We start from the raw sequence: 12,190 nt of genomic DNA on the forward strand, positions 1-12,190 counted from the left end.
CCTGCTTTCGTGCATTCCCTTCCACCTAGCCTGGTGCTTCCCAGTTTACTGATCACAAGAGTCATCGCTTTCTGTTGAACAAAATCATGGAGGACACGTACACAAGCAGTGTTCATCATGAAGGTTTGAAAAGGATCACATCGAGTAAAGAAGAAACCATTCCATTGGAGACGTTTAGCTCCATCCTCACTTTGGCAAAACACCTAGTTCATTGAGCAGAGATAAAGAATTACATTCACGGCTCTAGCATTGGTACAATATACTTAATCTTTGGGGCTTGAGCAGGAATAGTAGGTACATCTCTAAGCCTCCTTATGAAGATTTGATTCAACGTCCCTAGCAGCTTGACAGGATTAGGTTCCAGATGTCAACTTTCTCCAGTTTCCTCCAGAGAGAAGATACCGGAAAGACAACATTCGTCATTCCAGGCGATGACGACAATGCCAGTCACCAGAGATCATTCAGGCTAATGCTCTTCCTTTGTTTTATAATCTAAAGCTTTCTCTCTTCACCTCACTTTTCCAACTAGTCACTTTTTTCTTTATAAAATTGAAACATTTGAATTTTATTTATATTCAACATAACCCTTTGCAATTAAGTTCCGTCTAGGACATAAGTTTTCATCCCCATGTTTTACATCCCTTAGTCCAGCATTTAGTAATCATAATCTGAGCTATTAATTGATATTCCCACCACAGTACACGTGTGTATTATTATTGTATTGGTAATTGTATCCCTATAATTACTGAACACGTACTTGTCTTTGTATGATTACGTGAATATTGTTATTGTATTGGTAATTGTATTCCTATAATTACTGAACCTGATTGTTTTCGTGTATTCCTATAATTACTGAACCTGTACTTGTTTTCGCATAATTACATTTATATTATTATTGTATTAGTACTTGCATTTTTGTAATCATTGACAAGTTATATACCTGTTAACACGTATTGATATTAAAAAGGTATAAAGAAAAACGCTAATAAAACTAATTTAGACATTTTTTTTAAATTACTTTATTATGTATAAAAGAACATACATTTGAATTGTAAAATATACAAAAATATAACAACAGAACTTTCATTATTTGTACAAACATTTACAATCATTAATCTCTGAACTACATACTTTGTACAATGGAATGCCCACACTTGGGATATTGCTCATACAATCAAAAACGCCATCTCACAAAATAGTCACAAACAGATTGTACGAAATCTCCTCAGTAATGGAAGTTTATACACGCTTTATTTATTGTGGCACTAATGAAATATCATATCCTCCCATTGTTCATACATAGTCAAACCCAGGTTATTACTGTCCCTGTAAAACATAATTTATTAATTGTGTTGTATTCTTCAAGAGTACCATGTACACTCATGTCCAAAATTATTGTCGCATGTCTATAAATATGTTGTTGTATGAATAAAATTTGATAACGAATTCGCCCGGTATTTCTTATAATGTTAGTATGTGTATTATTGGCAAAGACATGTATGTGGCAAATTTCATGTCAAAAGAGTAGCAAATAAGCACAATAAAACGAAAATAAAACGTTCTTGTCCATTTAGAAACAATTTGTTTTACTCATTTTAATTTTTGTATTTATAATTCTTTTCCTATAAAATTTACCACAAATATACATTTCTCGATTATACAAATAGTATCAGTATTAAAAGTACCTACAAAATCATTATCAAATTATATTCTTCCAAAAGACAGTTATAGATATGCGACAATCATTTTGGATATGAGTGTACATTATATTTGCATAGAACGTAGATTCAAATTTAGCATATAGTTAAAATTATTTTCGAAATGACTTGCAATCGAAATAAGGTCTGGTTTTCATGTATCGACAAGAAAGTAGGGTCGTGAATGCGAATTTATATTACACTTTGAATTGACATTACACTTAACATTGAATTTTCTTAATGTTAGGTGGCATTAATATTTGCAATGTTGGTAAGTTACCTGAAACTAAGCGTTTAGCCGAAAGAAATACGAATCGTTAAACAAATATAATGGAAGAGGGGAAGTTTCAGCACAATAAAATCTGTTAAGAACAGTTATTTTAGTATTTCAAAACCTTTATTAGATACTTCTTAAATAAACCCGTAATTATAATAGGAAGTTGTTTAACATCAAGACTGTCCACACGATCAGGGTACGCATGCAATGCACGCAGAGTGAATCTTTGCTGCGCCATCGCACAGTAAATGCACGGTTACTAAGCGTCCTCGCTGTACCCGGACATGTCCTCTCTTTCCAGCCGTAAAATGGTCCTGCCGGGTTTTTAAGAAAATGGGGAAATGTCCTCTTCTTATGGAGGATAATGACAACTGATTTAACTTCGAGATTTTATAAGTTCCAAGGAAATACAACATATCCAGTCGTAAGTGTGAGTGAAAGAAACTTAATAGTTCCGTAATCGGTATTATCAAAGTTTAGTTGCATCAGTTATGGTTTCTTAGAAGACCAGTCCTAAATTATACAATTACCACATTGTCCTTGAACCTATTCTACGGTTTTTTATATATGTATTGATGTTCTAGCTGTTCTCTCAGAACTTTAAGTAAGTAATACTCAAAAAGTATAAATTAATAATGGACAGGATGAGGATCAAGGAGACTCAGTTCTTTCATCAAAATTTAGTGTAACTGTATCCTCCCGTTTTTTTTTTTTTTTTTTTTCTGCGCTATCCGAAAATATGTTGCGCTAGGCTACAAAAAATTGGATGGAACTTATTGAGAGACTAATGTTGGTAAATTTACAAGTACATATCATTTTTATTGTTCAATTACTTCTGCACACCCTCAGCATACTTTGATTACTGGTGTATTATAGTTACCTTTTAAAAAAAGTAAGCAACACTTGTTCGCAATTAGCTCCATGTTTCCTCACAACAGATAAAATGCTTAAACATTTGCAATATTTCAAAAACTACTCGGATTGTCTTCTTCGGGTAGTTAAAAATTCCTACTTTTTTTTTTTTTTTTTTTTTCATGTGTTTGTACTTCTAACGTATCTAATTATTGAGATTCTTTAATGCGTGGATCTTGTGTCAAAAGTTTTAATTTTGAAGATAACTGATGTATCTGAATCTGCAAATAATTTATGTATCAGTTTTTAATGATATTAACTCGCATTTAAACACATTTTTCTTCTTAGTGCACCTAAATAACTCATCACTTTTTATATTTTCAAAATATAATATTATTTACAACACAATTTGATTAAACTTTTTTTTTTTTTTTTTTTTTGTAATACCGTTATTCGTTGGCCTTCTTTAATGTAGTTAAGAATGAAGCATTTAATTATGAAGTCATTTAATTTCTGCACACGTCGCCATATTAATTTATGGCGAGCAGTTATGAAAGACTGAAAATGTTTACACACTTTTATCAGCCTTCAAGGACCATAGAGGGGAGTGTGAAGAACTGATGGATCATGCTAAAAGTGTTGAAGAAAATTTTTAATGAAAGCTTTCTTTCTGGACGAAAAATACAACTGATTCATGATGAAGGAAATATTTAGAATTAGTCAATACCATGATTAGTACACAGACTAACAGACAGTATAAATTATGTGAGAAACTACGTATGATAGTAGGGGTTATCTTCCTCTAATATACAGGATGTTTCAAAACAACACCGACAACGTTTGGGAGGTGATTCCTGATACCAAGATAAAACGAAAAGTATAGACCAACCTGAGTGCACAAATGCTTCCTTTCAGAGTTAAAGACTGCCGAAAACACGAAAAAATGAACTTTAAAGGTCCATAGCTTCAATACTATGGGATCTACCGTAGTCGGGTCAAGACTTTATTTAGGAACTAATATGTGCCCTATCCAAATATCAATGTTTCAGAATCCTGCGGTACTTCCTTACAATTTTTATAGAGGTAGTTAGTGAGTACTTCAAATTATATGCCAGTAGCCAAACTTCCGCTATAAAAATTGTTACGGAAGCACCTTAGAATTCCGAGACATGGATATTTGGATAGGGCACATACTCGTTCCTAAATAAAGCCTTGACCCGACTATGGTAGGTCCTATAGTATTGGAGCACTGGATCTTTAAAGTTCATTTTTCCGTGTTTTCAGCAGCTTATGACTCCGAAAGGAAGAATTTGTGCACCCACGTTGGTCTATACTTTTTGTCTTACCTTGGTGTCAGGAATCGCCTCCAAAACGTTGTCGGTGTTGTTTTGAAACACCCTGTATAAATTTATATAGTTCTAGTCACTAGTTCAAGTCACATTATACAATTAAACTGATTTTTACTCTACTAAACATTTTTCAATACAGACCTGAATTCGGTTTAAACTGAAAAAGTTGTAATTACAACTTTTAAAATGAAATTAGTGAATTCTGAATACTTTGCATCTAACAATAAAATAATATTGCTTATAGCTTTTGAGTTTATCTACAGAACTTGACAATGAACCCATTAGAACATGAATAAAATATACAGAAAAGTTGTTGTACAACTTAAAAAGAAATAAAATAGAGAAATTAAATAATTCATTTGAATGATATTCATTAGAACGCCTATATATAAGCATAATAACATAAATACCAAAATATAGCTTAAGTTTTTAACAACATAACTACCAATCTAATGCAAACTACTACCACACAATCAAAATATTATACCACTGGCACGATTGGCAAATATATTGCACTTAGGAACTTAATTAATTTATTGTTACACCAGATTTTAAAAATCCCTATCTTCTTACAAAGAAAAAAATATATATATTCTCTTAAATTTCTCTATATCTATGAAGAAAATATTTGGAATTAATCAATGCCATGACTAGTACAGTAGCTAGAAGATAGTATAAACTACATGGGAAACTAAATACAAATAAATTCTTTTTTCTATAATCATTTGTATTGTAGACACTGCTATATAATAAAAATAGACGCATTTGCTGGGGTTTCTTGTTACACTAAATATCAAAAGTTTTTTTGTTTCTTGTATAATTATATTGAAAATAACCCATTATTAAATGGCTTGCAATATTTTACTGGAGGACAAGCGGCATTTAAAAGCCAGATACAGAATATTCAGCCTAAAATTAATATATACTCCGATGTGTACAACTGCATTTGGAAGATTGTCATATATATTTGTCACGTAAAGGCATTTCGACATTCTGCCGCACAGCGGTTCAGTACCTTACTGCATACTTATATTACTTTACTAATTCATTTTACAGTCATTTTTTGAGATTTCAACTTGCCACAATTTTGAGGAACGATGTACATCGTAAAAACACTATGTACAAATATATATATATAAACATGAACCTTATCTTTCGTTCCATAAGAACCTAAGAAAACAAACAATTGGCGAGTTCTTTTATATTCTGGTAGGAAAGCGTAAGATACGAGGCCCATCCAAATAGTAACTTTCCCACGGATCCCATAGCTAGGAAACCGTTATGTTGCGCGAAGAGACTTCATACACATGATAGAATACGGTCCTAGCATGGCGCATGCGCCAGCGGAACTTCCCTGGTGCGTTCAGTGTCGTCGTGGCAATGGTTGAAGATGTATGTTCCTATTCCAGCTCCCGCTCCGTGTGAAATGCGAGCAGGACATAGTGCCGACTGAAATCCATCATCAGCTGTATCGTTGCAAAAATAAGTTACTTTCTGGATGCGCCTCGTAGAAAAGCGTAAGATACTTCTAGAGGAAAATTAACAAAAATTGCATATTCCTCTTTCAAATTACTCGGTAGTATTAGACAACATTCAAACATGAAATGGTGATATCTGGAAGCAATGGCGGGCAATTCTTAAGAGAAATCACATCGGTTAAAAATTTAAATTTTCTTGCTACAAGTCATAGGAGGAAAGCTACATACAGCTTCAGAAAGTTATATATAAGAATTATTACATTAGGTAAGCCTTTCTCCTTTAGTTCGTACAAGATTAGTAATTAGGTAAGCCTCCCTCCTTAGGTCGTCCAAGAATTAGTACATTGCGTAAGTCTCGCTCTCTTAGTTCGTACAAGAATTAATATATTAGATTAACCTCCCTCTCTTAGTTCGTACAAGAATTAGTACATTAGGTGAAACTTCCTCCCTTAGTTCGTAAAAGAATTAGTACATTAGGTAAGCCTCCCTCCCTTAGTTCATACAAGAATTAGTACATTAGGTGTAACTTCCTTCCTTAGTTCGTACAAGAATTAGTACATTAGGTGAAACTTCCTCCCTTAGTTCGTACAAGAATTAGTACATTAGGTGAAACTTCCTCCCTCAGTTCGTAAAAGAATTAGTACATTAGGTGAAACTTCCTCCCTTAGTTCGTACAAGAATTAGTACATTAGGTGAAACTTCCTCCCTTAGTTCGTACAAGAATTAGTACATTAGGTAAGCCTCGCTCCCTTAGTTCGTACCAATAAAATTTAAATTATTAGCAAAGTGACTTTCATCAAGGGTCGTCACTCTCTGGAAGAATACTACAGGGTAACTGAGAAGGATCCTTACAGTTTCGCATTATTCCATTTTTCTAGTGAATTGAAATATAATAATGAACTATACCTTGCTGGACATAACTGTCCACATTTTATTTCGTGTTGTATGATGCTAGTAATTTATGTATGTGCCTCCGTATTAGAGGAAACAAGATCGCCATATAGCAAAAAGAAAATGGCGACTCAGGGAAAACAAGACAGCGATGTAGATAGTGAAGGGACTTTGTGCTCTGTAGAGCGAAGACGACTTAATATATGTTTCCGAAATAACCCACCCAAATTATGTACGAATCTTGCAAGCTGTCTAAGTGGACCAGACGCCTGTGCTACAGCAAAAGAAAATGTAGACCTCATGTACCCGAGAAGAATGTTTTTCACATCAGGTATCTCATGCTACTTGGCAGATGTCATCTTGAAATGAAACTTAAGATGGCGACATTTTCTTTCCATTTAGATATAATATAACCTCTTCCTATACTACAATTCATTAAATAAATGTGGTGGTGTAAGTGTAAATAATTTTTCGAATCAATCTCTATTAAACATTTTGAATTCATACACTTGATAATCTATTACAAATGTTATGAAATGAGCTTTGTTTTAAAAGCATGGACGATACAATCTTAAAAAAAGGACGACAAATGCGATGGTTACTTTTGGGAATAAGTTTGGAAATAAGATATATGAAAGAAATGTGTGGTTGAACATTTTTTTTCTTTTTTTAAATACGTATGTAAACACTCTAGGAAACTGACAAAAACTGGAAAGTAAAGGAATTCTCTCCTTCTTCCCTTCGCTTCGACAAAAATATCTATTTTTCTCTATCTTTTTATTCATTTCTTTTGATTATTTGTTGCTTCTTTTAACACAATGTTCTATACAACTACGAAAACATAATTAGCAAAGTATTTAAAAGTAAATATTGAATCCATCATACTTTACTAGCTTTAAAAAAATCTTGTTGCTAACTGAAACAATTACTGACATTGAAAAGTCTCAATAATGACAAATTTTATAATTATTCGAACCAGTTAACTTTACTAGCAGCCATACAAATTATTAATTATGATTACAGATAAATTTTCTTCGTTGTTTTTATACTCTCTGTGCTTGGCTATAGAATATAGTTATAGCATTTATATATTTACAAACCTATTACTTTACACAAAATACAAATGCCCTCTGAAACGACATGATACGATAATTTGAAAGATTTTAAATTGAATTTCAGCAAACAAAAAAAGGTACTTGCTGTTTCCATTTGTATATTTATCCATCTTAGGAAGAAGCAAGTACAATTTATTTACTTTGAAATATCTTTAGTACGCACACATTATTAAAATGAGTATGAATTTTCGATTTCTACACTACATTCTGAATGAAAATCCACTTACTAATTTCTATCTCTTGCCACCAATCGGCCACAACTTCTACATTTCATAGGTTGCAAATATAAGAACAATGTTTACTGATGTAAACATTGATATTACTGGTAAATAGTTTTACAAGGCATTAGAACATCTACTCGCACTCTCATTATAAACATTAAGTTTTAAATATGGATTTTGTAAAAGAAAATCAAAAAGTGGCAAACTGATAACCAAATTAACAATTTTAAATGGAAGTATTGCTTGTACGTGAGTCAGTCAGAAAGTTAGTTGCATTTCTTTGTAAATATTTTCAGCCAAAGGCTATTTTGATGAAACTGTGTGGCAACACTGTAGACATGTAGCTGTATCGTGTGACGTAGCGGCTTTCTCGGGGCAAGTGGAGGTGTGCTGATAATCAGTCGTAAACATGTCTCGACAGATTCAAATGGCGTCCAAACTGAAAATGCATGCAGTTTTATATATATACATATATAGCGACAAGGTGTAACTACACTGAAATTTATCGTCAGTTGCACGAAGTGTATGGTGAAAATGCAATGCTATGTCAAGCTATCGGGAAGTGGTGCAAGATGTTTCAGAATGGACGTACAGATATTGACGATGCTGAGCGCGAGGGAAGACCATCAACTGCAACAAATTCGGAAATCGCTGCTCGCGTGATTGGATGCAATTCTTGCAAACAGACGCATAACAACAGACGAAATCGCAAAATGTACTGGGTATTTCTCATGGTAGTGTGGTTATCGGGCATTGGACGGGATTTCTTTGCAGAAGGCATAGAAAAATTTCTACTACGCCTCGACAAATGCTTAAATAACGGACATAATTGCATTGAAAAGTAGACTGTGAATGGAATTTTACAATACAAATAAAGTTATTGTAAAATTTCTATCCTGTTTTATCTTCTTAAGCAGTGCAACTAATTTTTGACTGACCCTCGTATTCTTACAACTAAAATCACTGTCATGAATTGAGATTTTTTTCTTTCTTTAATCTTTCTTGAGTCACTGGCAACGCTGGCTGAAGTAACAAAACCATGTACCTCTGCTTGTGGCAAATACTTTGATGGCGTAATAGTAAGAAACATATTACGGAGACTTGAAGCTAAAATCTTCAGATAATAGCATCCTATATCGGTCACTATTATCGATACAATTCATTTGGGAAGAAAGATGAATATTGTTCGCCTCATGGAAACTGTTCTGAACAAGATAACTAAAAGCGTAAAGAAATTTAATTTCAAATTTACGAAACACCATGCGATCTATTCTTAATGTTGAAATGATAAACATTTAGTCATCTGATTAAGAGTGACAAAATATACTGCATGCAAGTAAGTACACATTGAATGTCTGATGCACTTGCTTCTACGAAACGTGTTTCAGACTGTATACAAGAAACCAAAACTAAGCTGGAACTGTTGTTTACAAGATACGATTATTAGTGGAAGAGCTTTAGAAAGGAGTTATTTTGAATTTGCAACGTAAATTAACGCCTGCATTTAAAGAAGCCCGCTAAATGACTGAAGTCTACGATGAAACGAAACAAAATAGACCTCATACTATGAGTAGCTACATTATCTTAAGTTATATTTTAGATGGCAAGAATATACAGGAGTATGACAGCAAAAAGGTGCCGTCACAAACGAAAGACTAGCAATTATATGTAATATCACGGTATGTACTTTATCTTGATGGAAATCTATTGTTGAAAAATGAGTGACTGAGACAGAACACCGAAAAAGAGATTGGAAAGAAAGGGAGTTCCGAGTAAAATCCTTGTATACAAGCTTCTTTCCGAGACAATGGTCTGATAGAAGATGATAAAACATGGGTAACGAAGGCATTTTCTAAGTTTAAGATCAGCAAGAAGTTCAAAATACAATCGCATATGCTTATATAACACCGTATTACTGCATTAATTTACAAAATATCTATAGTATCATACTTTCAAATGCACCTAATGCCTTATTATTATTAAAATGTGATTTCTCTGATTATATTATTTTGACTGAAATAACATGGCACAAAAGGAACTCTGCATAAACTTAATGGAATATTAAGGCATAATACTTTGAGTACAATTTTCCTGCTGACTACCTGCTTCTCAATGATTAACCTACTTCCACGGAGGCTTGCCTTGTTTTCCTTCTCGAGAGATTCCGCTTTGACTAGGCAGTTGTTTCGCTGACTCATACAAAGGTACTCCATGCGCACTAATATGTCTTCCACCGCTAACTGTAGGAAGTTGAGAGTCCTGCAATTAAAAAAAGAAGTAATAATATAAAAGCACTGTGCGGAGTATTCTGACTTGCTTCTATGTGCTGTACAAGTTCTACTGAGACAATGATTATATATACAATAAAAACATTCAATTATTTTCACGTTTCAGCACTGTCATGGTACCTCTTCCCAACGGTTCTCGCTTCTTGGAAGAAGACACTACAGGGTATAGCATAAAACAAAATTGTAGGTACAGAGGAATGATATAAAAAAATCAAGTGCTTTAGAGTATCTAATCCCTATTCTCCATTTGGAGGTCCACGTGGTGACCATTAACATCGATGCGTGCCTGCATCCGGAGACGCACATATCTGCACGCATCTCGGGACATCTGAACAGGAATGTTGTTGAATTCCTCGGTGATTCGCGCCGTCAACTCCGCAACACTGTTTATGGGTCTTGCATACATATCTTTTCCTTCAAACGTCCCCATTGGAAGAAGACGGGAGGGGTGAGGTCTGGTGACTAATCCACTGTTCCCTGAGGACCAATCCATCGCCCGGGGAAGGTGTTGTTGAAAAAGTCACAGACAATCCGGGCAAAGTGTGGTAAAGAAGAGTCTTGCTGCCACTACAATGTATCAAAATCATCCCTCTCCTGCAACAGCGGTACCACAGACTCCTCCAGTAAGTTCAAGTACGTCTTCCCAGTCACCGATCCATCAAGGATACAAAGAATGAGTCACTACTTCTGTGACACCGGGTAAACAAGGTAGTTTTAGGAAGGTGTTAGAAGAGCAACAGCTAAAGGAAGATCTTACAGAAAGCGAAGACACTAACATGACAATATTAAAAAATAGAAGACATAATTTTGACGAAGGTATTACAAAAAGAAAGACAATCTGAGGAAGACATTAAAAAAGGAAGACAGCCTGAAGGAGACAGTGTGAGGGGTGCACCAAAGAAGAGAGAACAGTCTAATGTGGCACTAGAAAAAGAAAAGTCTGAGAAAAGTACTAGAGAAGGGACGGGAAGACAGTCTGAGCAAGGCATTATAATCCGTCAATAAATTAAGTCTTCTCGGGCTATCACCAAGGTGAAGGTATTGACATCCGACGTTTCGAATGCAGACATCGCACTCATCTTCAGGAATTGTAATGGAGAGACCGAAAACGTGACTGTCATATTCACATGGTATATAGTATACAAAGGAGTACGCAGGTGAAGGTCGTCTTTCACTGGTTTGAGTAATGATCAGATGCTGGCTAGAGGTTTAACAATAACTCTTATCCCATGTGTGGCAAATATTCTGTTGAGTTTGCCGGAGGTGCGGCCGATGAAAGGCAATATGGTAGTAGAAAGATAATCCTCACTCTTAACATTTTTGATCACTTTGTATTGCGAAGTAACGGCCCTTTTTTATGGCCATGTTGATATCTGCAAGACTGTATCCATTCTCTTGTAGCGTCGAACGAAGATGGTCAAATTCTTCTTGTACGCTTTCCTAGTCACTTACAGAGACTGCTCTCTGGGACAAGGTATTTACCACTGTAAGACGTTGTGACTTCTGATGGAAGCTGCTGCTTGAGTTGACATAAAGATCCGTATGTATCGGCTTTCTATATACACTCTGTCCTAATGTTCCATCAGGTTTACGGCGAACAAGAATATCAACAAAGGGGAGGCATCCCTTCTGCTCACTTCCATGGAGAATTTAATTTAAGGTGACGACTGTTGAGAAATCCCAGAAAATCCTGTAGTATTTCAGGACCATGTGGCCAGATAGCAAAAGTATCATCAGAAGCAAGACGGCTTAAGAACCGCCGCATCGAGAACTTCGTGTTCAAACCACTCCATGTAGAAGTTGTCAATGACAAGAGAGAGAGAAGACCCTATGGCTACTCCATCCCTGTATTCATAGTAACATTCATCATACAAAAAGTACGTGGAGATTAGTAAATACTGGAACAGATCAGTTAGTTTCGGTCATGAAATGATTTCGTATCAGCTGCATCGTATCCTTGACACGCATCCAAAACCATACAACAATGTGACAGAATATATTAGACAAGAGGCAAATTGCACA

General features: G+C 34.8%; 1 protein-coding gene across 5 annotated transcripts in view; it reads right to left on the reverse strand.

Annotated features, from left to right (window-relative positions):
• Nucleotides 1-1,003: 1,003 nt before the first annotated feature.
• The window catches only part of LOC145684324 (uncharacterized), a 100,836-nt gene continuing 89,649 nt past the window's right edge, over nt 1,004-12,190 (reverse strand). For 3 of the 5 annotated variants that reach the window (XM_081756522.1, XM_081756523.1, XM_081756519.1), the window contains 2 exons: nt 10,006-10,139; nt 1,004-1,326 (listed from right to left, as the gene is read on the reverse strand). In XM_081756522.1, coding sequence (XP_081612648.1) covers nt 1,266-1,326; nt 10,006-10,139 — 195 coding nt within the window. In that variant the 3' untranslated portion in view covers nt 1,004-1,265. Of the gene's footprint in view, nt 1,327-9,982; nt 10,140-12,190 lie in introns of all 5 variants that reach the window. The other 2 variants (XM_081756520.1, XM_081756521.1) reach the window with 2 other exon arrangements.

This window comes from Thermobia domestica, chromosome 4 (assembly GCF_964235325.1).
Source record: "Thermobia domestica chromosome 4, izTheDome1.hap1.1, whole genome shotgun sequence".
Classification (NCBI taxonomy): domain Eukaryota; kingdom Metazoa; phylum Arthropoda; class Insecta; order Zygentoma; family Lepismatidae; genus Thermobia; species Thermobia domestica.